A 13,264-nucleotide genomic window follows, 5' to 3' on the forward strand; every position below is an offset into this window, starting at 1 on the left:
TCCGGGGGTTAATAAAGGCCTCCTGTAGCGAATCGATGCTTTTTTTTAAGACAAAAATCCATATTTAAAATGAGCTGATGATGGAAACTTAATGTGGAACAGGTGACTAGCCAGAAAATGCAGATATATGTTCTGTACGTGCAAGATAACAATTACACACTCCTGTAACTTACTTTTCTACACAGTATAATAAATAACTCAAGTAGGCTTAATACTCATGAATTGCAAGAACAAGGCCACATATTTTTCCCTAGACACTTATCTTTCTTAAGAAGACATACTGTACCCTTGTGAAGCTTTTTATATTTTCCCTGAAGTGTTTTTATTCTGTTATAATAAGGCTTTTTTGCATCAAAAACAGTCATAATTGTGTAAATCATTTCCACCCTCTCTCTGACTAAACTGAACACTTGCTACTGTACTTTTAAGGCTTCTACATGTAAATTACCTCTGTTATTAACAAATTTAAATAATCAAGATCAATGAAAATAATGGTCTTTTTTGAAGAAGGAAGGAAAGCTTATCCATTTTTTTCTTATTCCAGACATTATAAAGCATGTCCATGAAGCATGAGCTTAAACGTCATAGCAATCGATTTCATCTTCACCTCAGTCCACCCTCACAGAAGGAGGTGTGGACGTCCTAGGGTTCAGCTTAACCCATGCCACATGAACAACATGACTGGAAATGACAGGACCAAATGTCAGTGCCAATGTTATGAAACAAAATGAAATTCAGATTTAAATGTAATGCCAACAATACAAGATAACATTTTATTGTTACATGAGGGATCGTAAAATTCAGGTTTATCTTAGTTTGGACTGTCACTAATGCAATCCGTATAAATCAAAACACTTTTACTACAGAGCACTGATGCACTCAATGCTCAAAAATGACCTCTTATAACGTACTGCACTCAAGTCATGTTGGAATTATCATTATTTCAAGACAAATTTTCTAAGGTGGACTTTCTGTGTCAAATAAAGAACTATGGAGGAAACATAACGGTATTAATAATACACCATTAAATTAATTGTGAATTTTGACAGTACAACTAAGTTTGATGTAGAATACCAACTCTTCTAGCTGGGTTATGAAATGACAAGCTTGTACAACTAAAATGTGCAGTGGTGCTTAAAAGGAGAAGGAAACTGGCTACAGCATTTATTTTTCTTCTGCAAAATCACTTGAATGCACATCAAATCGTAATTATGAGCTCATAAATGCAAACGTCCCAGGAGCTCTTGAACACAGCTTGAGGTCATTTCGAAATCAATTGGAAGCTCATTTTGCAATTAACATTTCATGTGGGATTTAAAAAAATAATATGAATGTCTTAATTCAAGACTAATTGCATTGCAGCCCTCTGTTTGGCATTCACATGTTTGTCATATTTCCTCTGGTAGTATCGATATTTTGAAATTATATCTCCCAAAAGAAGGAGTATAAGTATACTGCTCTTGACCCGAGTGAATAAGAATGAATAAATCAAGCCGGAAATGAAAAGTCAGGTCAATCACATTGTGGGGTATAATATAATAATATTAGTAGGTTGTGTATTGCATGCATATAGACATTTAGGCTAGATATTGTGTACAGAAATATATTAGAGAAATAGCAAGTATGTATGCAAGTAGCTTGTCCTTATAAGTATAGATCACATACAGGTTTGGAATGGCGTGAGGGTGAGTGAACTTTCCTTTTAAAAGTGCTAAACCACAAAGTTAAAGCTCTTGTAACAGTAATATGCCAAAACAACCCATAAATTTTGTCAATTCTACATGCTTGTTAGTCAATGACTAAACAATATATCAGAGTACAGCTCCGATTTACTTTACATTTCAATCTAGCAGGGTCACGTGTTCTAACTGGGCAATAGATCTGAATGTGAACTCTCACTCTCCATTGAAGGCAGCTGCTGCTGTTTAATTATGCAGAAACAAAACAGCGAGCAGCCATGGCCCTACAAAAGGCGGAATGAATGTGTGAACCGTACAGAGTACAACAGAGCAAACACTACTGCAGGCAGACTCTGTGTGTGTGTGTGTGTGTGTGTGTGTGTGTGTGTGTGTGTGTGTGTTTGCGTATGTGGGGGCGTGTGTTAATTGTATGCATGTGTCTAAGGACAAGTTTGCGCAGCTGAATTATTGCATGCTGTAATTGTAGTGCATCCTGCATGACGTAAAACTTTGAATCTAATATTTATAAAACTACTTATCATCCAATCAAATCCAATCTGAATGCAACGCATTTCTGAAAACATGATTACCATTCAGTTGTGGCTAGAAACAGTACAAATTGTTTTTTTTCTTTGGCAAATCAGCCTATAAACAACTAAAACTATATCCGAATTGAGTCTGGGGAAAGAAAAAAACTAATTATTACAAATTGTGTACATTTTGAGTATGTTACACATTTTCTAGTAATTGTTCTAGTACAAAAAGATTAAAAAAATAAAAAAAAATCTGGACATTAGTATTATTATATTTGTATATATTGTGTTGAAAATACTACTAGAGAGGGAAAAAAAGATTGCAAAAATAATTTAACACATTAATGTGGCACAATTACTTTAAAACCATTTTAAAAAGAAAAATAATAAGTATTCCTTTAACTACATACAATATAAGCCATTTATTCAATATATTATTCAGAATTTATTATATGTCATTTATTCAATCAAATTATTATACTTACATCCATATTAAAAATATAATGGCTCACATATTGAAAAGGCCACATAATGTTGAGGATCCAGATATATGACAACTTTTTATTCTGAATTTGCAACACTTAGGGTACAACACAAACGGGTGATCAGAGTATAACAACACCAGATCGGATGTAATCTCAACACACAGAGGTCACATGCTTTTAAGTCATTATGTAAAAATACACAGTGTTACAGACTCTATGTACAAAAGTTGCACAAAAAAAAAGGTTTCAGAAATTCCACATTCCTTTAACACCCACACGTGTATTTTTATCAATGGTGAGGAAGGGAGTGTTGATATATAAATGGTTATGAAACAATGCTACTGGTATGCGTAGCCTATTTTGCATATGTTATCTCATTCACACAGACTAATCTATCTGTAGCATGAAAAAAAAATAGCTGAGATCCACTGCTGGGCACCTGCACCAAAAACAGTTTTAATGGAGAAAAAAACATGGAGATGTACTGCTTTGACAATTTTGCCATTCTAAGTATCAGCCACTATTACTAAGAATCTGTTCACGCTTAGTTCAGTTCTCTAGTTATTTTGGTCCGGACTAAAAAAAGAAAACAATGCATTTAGTTCTGGGTCGCTTAGCATTCACAATTTGTAACATTTGTAACACCACACCTAAAAACACAAAACAAATGCATATGGATATGGTCACAACCTGACTGGATAGCCTTTCTGACATATATTTTATAAACTTGCTCTAAATGCACTCGTGTATGTGTGAACATAACTCACGGAGAGCTTATAAAATGTTTAAGGGAGTCAAAACAGAGCTAGGAACACAAATAAGGATCTGCTTCAAGGAGACGGCCATTCTAAAACCTTTACTGAACTGTAACAGGCAATATAGCTTCTACAACGAGAGGAACCAGGTATAATTGAGCATTATTCATTTTTGGGTTACATCTTGTAACATAACATACTCTAAAATCCCATTGACACTTTCCATACAGCACAGCAAGCAACACATCTTAATATTCAAGAAGATCAGACACTTTTCAAGCTGGACTTATAGAGATGCACTAGGAACTAGGGTGAAAAAAATATAAGACCACAGGTACTGTAATAGTACAGACAGACGGATCCAGCCCTGGCCACTTTCCAACAGCAACAGATCTGATGAGATAGCATCAATAGCAATTCTGTTGTATGAAAATCTGACATTGACTTGTCACTAATCCCACTGGCTCCTCACTGACACACAATATCTGGAAAATGTCCATGTAAATTATGACACTATTTCAGAGAGGAAGACATGCATAAAAAGAAAAGAATAACACAGGTTATAGTGGCCAAATGCTAAAAGCCAATAAAACTTCTTCCATCTGGTTCAGCCAAATCTCTTCTCGTGATTTACAGTGGTGAAGTCCTAACCTAGTTCTGAAAGCCAATGTCCACATTGCACTTTATTCTTGTCAAAAACAGCCCAATTATACAGGAAGAGACAACAATCTGATTGACATGTGAAGTGACTGACCACAGTTCAGTTTATTTGTCATTTAGGGGCGGGTTCTGAAATCAATTAAGACTTGTTCTATGTCATGGGTCATTTAGTGCTCATTTGCAAAAAGATTTATTTTGAACCAGTTTGTCAAGTGTATTTAACTTTCAGCTCACAAAACTGTTACTGTGTCTGTCTCAACAATAACCTAAGGCTAGAAGTGCTGCCCATAATCTCACAGCTGTCCTTCAAAACTGCCAGAATAGTTCACTCTAAAATAAAAAGTCTGTCTTCATTTACTCACTTTCCACTTGTTCCAGTTTTATTTCTGTTGTTGTTTACGATAGTTGATATTTTTGTGAATGTTGTTTGACAAACAGTTGACAGTAGCCAATGACTTCTAAATTCTTTTTTTTTTATGCTATGGAAGTCAATGGCTATGGATACTTTTTTCAACATATCTTCTTTTGTGTTCAACAGAAGAAAGAAACTTGTATAGGTTTAGAACAATTCGAGGGTGAGTAAATGATGAGTGAATTTTGATTTTTTTGGGTGAACTGTCCCTTTAATCATTAAATGAGATGCCTGAAGACAGAAAACGTGTCATAAACACAGTATTTCTCTGCGTTTGGAGTCTGGTTTGCCCAGTCTTGCTGACATTAAGCAACAATGGCAGGGTAAAGCCATAGTTTGTTTAAAGTACAAACAGGTGGAAAGGTCTCATGTATCCATCAGGAAAAGACTTTAAAGTTTTGTTTGCGTGTACAAAATATTCAATTTTTAGATATTATGTGTACACATATTAGCCAAGGTCAAGAATCAGAAAAACACCTTCAGATCTACACTACTTGTCAAAAGTTTGGAATAATTAAGTTTTCTTAATGTCTTAGAAAGAAGTCTCTTTTGTTCACCAAGACTGCATTAGATCAAAAATACAGTAAAAGCAGTAATATTGTGAAACATTATTACAATTTATTAGAACCATTTTCTGTTTTATTATTTCAAAATGTAAATTATTCCTGTGATGCAAAGCTAAATTTTCTTCACTTCAGTCTTCAGTGTCACATGATCCTTCAGAAATCATTCTCATATGATGATTCGGGGTGTCATTATTATCAGTTATTACTGGTGCTCATTCATTAATAATGGTTCTTTTTATTATCTATGCTGAAAAACTTTTTAGTGCCATAACACCATAACACTTTTTTTTCCAGCCTTCTTCGAAAGAAAATTCAAAAAACAGCATTTATGTGAAGCAGAAATCCTTCATAAAATTATACAAGTCTAATTGTTTTCAATGTCATTGTGATCAAATAAATTCAGCTTGCTAAACATAAGAGACTTCTTTCAAAAACAAATATGTGACCCTGGAGCACAAAACCAGTCTTAAGTCGCTGGGGTATATTTGTAGCAATAGCCAAAAATACATTGTACGTGTCAAAATTATTGATTTTTCTTTTATGCCAAAAATCATTAGGATATTAAGTAAAGGTCATGTTCCATGAAGATATTTTGTAAATGTCCTACTGTAAATATATCAAAACTTAATTTTTGATCAGTAACATGCATTGCATGGACAAATTTAAAGGCGATTTTCTCAATATTTAAATTTTTTTGCACCCTCAGATTCCAGATGTTCAAATAGTTGTATCTCGGCCAAATATTGTCCTATCATTACAAACCATAAATCAATGGAAAGCTTATTTATTAAAATTTCAGATGATGTATAAATCTCAATTTCAAAAAAATTGACCCTTATGACTGGTTTTGACAAGCAGTGCAATTTAGTAATGTTGCAGACTGAAGGTCATAAGCAAAATAATATCCAAGATGCCCGTAAGTATGAATATGAAGTATCTGATGCCAATAGAAGATGATATTAAGATAAAGTTAATAACAACACAGCCAGCACCACAATTTGGCATTCCAAATCTGGTCACACACAACATCATCATGAGCGCTGTTAAAGTCGTCTGCCGTCACGCTCATGGCAGATGGTGATCACACCTCATTACCTGCTGATACTTTCATGTGAAACACAGCTTTCTGGGTCTGAGCTACATACATGCCTCATAAAACAGCGGGTGACCAACACCACCGCCAAAGGAAATTGCAATTAGGAGGAATGTTGCACCGCTGAAATGACTATACAGACAAACAGAGATTTCTTTTTTTTAGATGTGTGACTCACACAACTAATTATCATCTACTATTCTTTGAATAAAACTATAGTTGGAGAATCTGCGATACTACGTTTGCTTGAAGAGAAGCTTATCATCACTAGGCCTGGAAGGGTCACTCTTTCAGCTGAAAGGTCAGCTTGCAGTATAGAATCCAAAACAAGGCAAAATGAGCGGAAAACATGTTTTCTGCCTAAGTGTCCTGTCAAGCATGTATGGAAAGTGATGACATCATACAATCAGCTCCTTCAGCATGCAATATACTCAGGGGAAGTGATGCACTTCCTGATATTGAACATAGGTCACACTGCTGAAGTATCTGACAATGAATGAAATCAAAATGGCATTTTTGTGGAAAATGGAACGTTTTAATCCAAGTCTTTCAGCTTTGAGGTAATCTGTATATACTGTATATACTAGTGTACTTAAATCATACATAATTAGCATTATAATATATGCAAGAAAATGGACCAAAAACACTGATGGCTCATCTTGTTTGCACAGGTGTACAAAATTTTATGCAATAAAATGCCTTCTCAAATAAGAAAATCCACCAACAACAAACTACCAAAGACCTGAAACTAAATGGAATGTGATGTAAATGCTATTATCTATTTTAATATGCATACAATATAATATGTTGAAGAATAGTGCTAGATAAGTCATCAACCTGTTTGGTTCATTTTCTTCACTAGACTGAGAAAAATGGTGTAGGATTTACTTAGAAAGAGTTTTCACTCATTTCTCAAATAATTACAAAGAAACTGCAAGTAACATTGAATGAAATTTTGAAGTCGAAAGACTGAAACAGAATTTTCTTGTAAAACATACTCTAATAATCTTCGTTTTATTTATTCATTTATTTATTCATTTATTTATTTGTTTGTTTATCAGTGTACAAAACCCAAACTACAGTTTTGTGAACTCCAAAATCCACTATAGTCTCACTGTTGCCTGGGAAAAGAAAAACTGATATGTTGTGCAACTGATGCCACAAGCCTTCAGGCCACAGCCTTTGTGTGAAAAGTCTCTGCGATGATGAAAAAAGGAAGAATGACAGTCAAGAGCAAAACGTGTGGCGAAGCAAGGCACGGCCTCAGCCCTCTAATGATGTGCTGAGCAACAAATTTTCTTTTTACCAGCTGTTGCTGCCTTTATCCTTTTATGAATGTGTTTCGTGTCTGACTTTATTGGAATAAGTGAGATAAAGGGTGTGAAATGAGAAGGATCAGCTGGTGAAATCCACCTGCTGTGCTGAATTACAATGGGTACAATTCAAGCCATCAGAATTATGACTTTCATGCACTACTATATATAATCACACAGTTATTAAGAATAAATATTGACTTGACACAGAGGAAAATTAGTTACATTGAAAACTAGGGACTGAAGCAGGGTGCGAAGCATTTCATTTGGGATTTGAAGGGAAACTCAAGAGACATTCAGGCTGCTTATTAAAGCCTTGGGGAGCTTCTAAACTCTCAGAAAGATGATGAATGCTTGGGAGGGAATGACTTTTTCTGAGTTAATCCACCTTCAAAATCCACAAGCCTGCAGCTCTGTTTTGTAATACAAGTGCAAATAAATATTATGTGCTTGGCTATAAAGAAGATATATTGGTGCTGCGCTATTGAAAAATATCAAGGCCATGACAGTCAATAAAAAAATACAAGAATATATATGTTTAAACTGTCAGTTAAAAGTTTGGAATAATTGTGATTTTAACACATGAAATAATAATTATATCAAACTCTGCTTTCATTAAATGAACCCACCTACACAACTACTGACTCACCTTAAGCTAGTAATGAACGCAGCGTAGACCATCTGTTACACACTTTGACATACTTCCACCCTCCCCCAGGTTCTGGGGCCAATGGCCTCTTTCCGTCCGGCTCATCGATTACATTCTATCTCTATCCAGCTCGACCACCTGACAGACATGCGAGCCCTTCATCTCCACCCATGTGCCCCCCTCTACAGGAAACAGAATATGAGACCCCACAGCTGAGCCACGTGGAGCTATGAATTAGACAACAAGTGTGAGACATGACCACAGCATGCTCAGCTTCTAATCAGCGAGCAGCAGAAATGAGAGATACGGATCAAGGTAAACATAATCAGATCAACAAGTCTACACGTTTAAAAGACAAATTAAAACTGCACATCTACTTTATCAGAACATGGTTTACAAGTAAACAAATCATATTAATTATAACTTAAATATGTTAAGTACATTTAAGATGTACATAATTTTATAGAGCTATAAATTACATTTTCAATAGTGAACACATGCACACTACTGGTCAAAAGGAACAAATACAGAATAATTACAATATTTTTTTTTTTTTTTTTGAAAAAAGACTCTTATGCTCACCTCACTTGTTACATTTATTTGATCAAAATATAGTAAAACAGTAACATTGTGAAATATGATTACTATTTAAAATAACTGTTTTAAAAGAAAAATAAGGTTTTATATATATATATGTGTGTGTGTGTGTGTGTGTGTGTGAGTGTGTGTGTGTGTCTTAAAGCCCCCTAAAATTATTAAACATATATGCAACACTCATGGGGTCTTAAACACACATGCACTGAATGAGCAACAGTGAAGCCAAGCTCTGTGTTAAGTTATTCTTATCCTTGATCTCCCCTCACGTCAGCCGTCTTGAAAGAGAGATCACTGAGTGAGAGACTTCAGTCAATCCCATTAACCGCCTTAAGTCTCAAAGCAAAGCCTGTGTCATTTTCACAGAGCATGGAGCCATCCTCAGTGGTCACAAGCCACCGTCACCATGGCAGCTCCCCTCCACCAGACGACCGTTTAGCAAGGTAATTAGGCACTGCATTCTGGGTAAAATAAATGTTCTACTCTTTCAACAGAATTAGCTCAATGAACACGCCACAGGCAGTAAATGGCACATTCAAAAGTGTGACGAGCAGGCAGAAAAATGAACTGCGGGATAAAGAGTCGCTGAGGAATGGCTTTCTCAGATAAAGCTGTGAGGGGTAAACAAGCTCTCTGTGAATGACCAGGGGCCGGCATTCTGGGAAAGTCACAAAAACACTTTCCTGCCGTTCACAGGATTAACAAGCATCCCTTTCTAACGAGACAGACAACATGTCCTGTGAGTACAAAGAAAGAGTCCAAGTGCTGTAGACAGCACTGTCAGCAAAACAATCAGTGCCTCCACTAAAGCTACACTTATGTTACAGGCCTTAAAGGGACAGTTCACACAAAAATGAAAATTCTGTCATCATTTACTCACCCTCCAGTTATTTGGTTACCAACATTCTTCAAAATATCTTCTTTTGTGTTCAACAGACGACAGAAACTAATACAGGTTTGTAACAAGTGGCGGTTGAGTAAATAACAAGAGAATTTTCATTTTTGTGTAAATTTTCCCTTTTTTAACTCAAATCCAATATTTTGCTATATTTTTCTGAATGCATCAAGGAAAAAGAATAAAACAGCCAAAGGAGCATTCGTCAGTAACTGTGTTGACAGCGGTTATGTACAAGAAAGTGGCACTACTGGCAATGAATGACGCTGATTGTAATGTGCACCTGCACAGTGATGAATGAGGTTAAAGACATACATGAACTGAAGTCTAGGCTGAGCTCTTTGTAGTGATTTTCAGCTGGTTTTGCTTCAGAGCCCAAATTTTACATAAAGTGATGAACCAACAATGTTTATCGAAACAAAATAGTTTAGCAAAAATTAACAAAACTGTTTTTAAAATCTTAACTTTAAAGGGTACACCGAGATCATTTTAATAGCTATTTGTGCGTATACACGTTCTATCTTGTCTTTTCAAATAAAATAAAAAAAAATGATAATAGGAACATGTTTAACATGAATGTAATATTAAGTAAAAATATTATAATCATAACTGCAAGTGAACCTGAACTGAAAGTCATCTACTGAAAGTGTTTTCTTTCAGAGGCGTAGCTTCGTTCATTCCTTTCGAGGATGAGAGTATGTCACCCAACCTGTTCGTGCTGGCATCTGGCTGATTTGGTTAACTTTTACCAAGTGATACCTGAAGAGTTTGGACTTTCAGCCTTTGACATCAGCAACAAATAATATGGAAAGCAATTTATCCTCCCTTAAAAAAGCTGATTGAAATACAATTCATTACATTTTATTGTTTTCATTTAGCACTGTTTTCTTTCTTGCTATCCATGATCCTATCAGAACAGACCAAATGAGAAACACTCTGTCAGATCTAGGGTGAATAATTGAAGTAATTAGCCAAAATCAGATTTGAAAATGATTGCTTAGAATCACATCTGTGCTGCAGATATGGGCCAATTCCATCTGTAGTGTGAGCATGTTTAGCATGCACTTAATGACCCCAGCATTTTGCCTAGTAACCACAGCATGTGACATCTTGCATACCATAAGGAAGCCTGGCGGAAGGTCCGGTGCCCAATACTCAGGTTACTTTGGACCATGGACATAATAGCAACACAGCTATCAACACTGGAGAAGAAAGTTCCTAATGCACAGTAAAGAATTCTAGGTTTTGCATTCAATGTACAAAAAACATGAGAACACCTCTATACATATACCTAAAATGAAAGATTGACCAGACCATCTACACTCCATTCAATCAAGATCAACTTGTAAAGTTAAAAATAAATCATGTTTGACAACCCAGTCAAAATGATTAAACTAGAGGAAAGTTCATAACTGTCTTGAGGTGAAAATAAAAATAGGTTAACCCATCTATATTTAACACTAAAACATTCAACATGACATAACCTTAACCTAGCCATTCCGGTCTGGAGCCTTGCACATTAATCATACTATTCACACTCCACGTGATGACATCTTGCCTCTTAGGATGAGATCGTGATTTTCAGTATAGCCTAGTATCAAGACTAAAATGTGAGTTTTTAGAAAACCACTGCCTTGATTAGACTGTAATGTCACATGCTGATGAAAACTGCCTTTCAAAGTAACACGACATCATCAGTGTTACTCTTATTTGCATTAAAGAACAGATGCAGATGCATCTGATTGCTAACAGTGCAAAGATAACAGATACATTATTCGTCCATTCATCATAGGGTGAGTTTAGATATCAGCTGGTCGCAGTCATTGTACAACACAAAGCCAATCTAAATGCTACCATAACTTAGATTGATCACACGCTTTCTCATCACCACCTCCTCATCATCATAAGATATACAGAACCCTTCCTAAAACACTTGCTGACCTGGTGACCTGATAAATGCCACAATGCACATCTATGAACTGATACATACAGTTACTGCTAATAAAAGAATTACTGTTTGAACCATTTCACAGTTACCTGACGTCGCTAGGGGCGCCATACGGCAATTTAGGTTACAACTGCATTCAGACATTTACTGACCGAAAAGTTGACCCCCATTAAAGTAAGTGAACTGTACAAGTTCTTACCTGTAGTTCACACCAAGCAACCTCCACGGTGGTCTCCGTATCCAAGCCTTTGTAGACTGTCTTAAAGGACCCCCTTCCGATCTCAATGTTGAATTTCAGAAACCTTCCATCAGGGGAAGTCGCCACAGCTTTAGTCTCAACTTCGTCTTTTTCCTCCTGCTCGCGTTTGCGCTCAAACGGGGCTCTTGATAAAACAGCTTTCTTCTGGGTGCTTTCTTCATCCGAGTCCGAGCTGGCATCAGCCTCCTGCGCGCTGGGCTCCTCGGTGGCCCAGGTATCAGCTGGCCGCGGGTCCGAGTCTTGCGTCTCAGGTGGAGAGCTGGAGACAGGTGACATTGGAAGAGGAGCGTCTGTCTTTTTCTCATCGTTGGCACCTTCCGATAAAATGTTGTCGGCTGACCACGAAAGAGTTTTTGTCAGAGGTGCGATGCTCTCCTGGGGCTCAACGTCCATGCTGTGGAGTTTGTTAAACCTGTAGGCATTTCTCCTGGAGTTCGCCGAGTGTCTCCTCCGTCTGGGCGGCATGCGCGCTGGGAAGAACGAGTCCGCGTCAAAACCAGCAGGCAAACTCGGGAAGCCAAGACCTGCCATGTCAACCTCAGCTTGTGACATTGTAGTAGATATCTGTGTAGTTAACATTAGAACTGCAGCGCATAATGTAGTGCATTACATTACATTGTCGTGCCCCATAACAAGAGTTCAAGAACGAACTTCTCCAAGAGCGCAATGCAGATAAGCCTATATACCCATATATTTAAAAATCAAAGCGACTGTAAAATAAATGCGAGCGCAAGTTAACGTTCTGTATAAATATTACGCAGCAATCAACTGTAGGTTAATAATTCGGATATCAAGGCATGACGTTCGAGCGCGTCCACGGAGCGCACGCTGTGGCTTCGATTTCCAAGCACAAGTGTCTAGTACGCTACGCTGCTGTGCTAATCTGGTTGCTCCTCCCCGTGGAAAAACACCTTAGTAATTAGTCTGTGAGGGACCACAAACAGTCAAGCTACAATGCCAGAAATGCAGTCCCTCACGTCTCAGAAAGATTACAGATGTCTATTATGGCAAGCTGTTGAAACATTTATTATTTAAAACTTTATTATTCTATAATTCACAATTGTTTTTAATAACTAGTAATTATAAAAATGACAAGTATCTTTCACTTTCACGAGGTTCACTGGATACCTGGACTGGTTGCCGAAGTGACTATATCTCTTCAGTTTATATTTATTTACAATAATAATAATAATACTTTTTTGATACAAGCATCTGTAACTGGGTAACAAATTGCAAACTTGTATCATTAAATTCCATGAGGATCATAAATAAATATAATTCCAAAAATAAATAAATAAATAAATAAACCCAGACCATTTCAGTTCACCCTCAAATGTTGATATGCACAGATAAAAATTTAGCAATTTATTACTAAGATTAGCAATAACTAGAACAGATTAATAAGTACTAGTGAATAACTGAA

The 13,264-nt window shown here is 36.4% G+C and overlaps 1 protein-coding gene across 1 annotated transcript in view; it reads right to left on the bottom strand.

Moving 5' to 3' along the window:
• LOC109105485 (serine/threonine-protein kinase WNK4-like) overlaps window positions 1-12,707 on the bottom strand; it is a 51,168-nt gene extending 38,461 nt beyond the window's left edge. Inside the window, exon 1 of the mRNA XM_042720767.1 lies at window positions 11,782-12,707. Within this exon, the coding sequence (XP_042576701.1) occupies window positions 11,782-12,420 (639 nt within the window). The 5' untranslated portion in view covers window positions 12,421-12,707. The remainder of the gene's footprint in view (window positions 1-11,781) is intronic.
• Between the last annotated feature and the right edge of the window lie 557 nt (window positions 12,708-13,264).

This window comes from Cyprinus carpio, chromosome B3, assembly GCF_018340385.1.
Source record: "Cyprinus carpio isolate SPL01 chromosome B3, ASM1834038v1, whole genome shotgun sequence".
Lineage (NCBI taxonomy): Eukaryota > Metazoa > Chordata > Actinopteri > Cypriniformes > Cyprinidae > Cyprinus > Cyprinus carpio.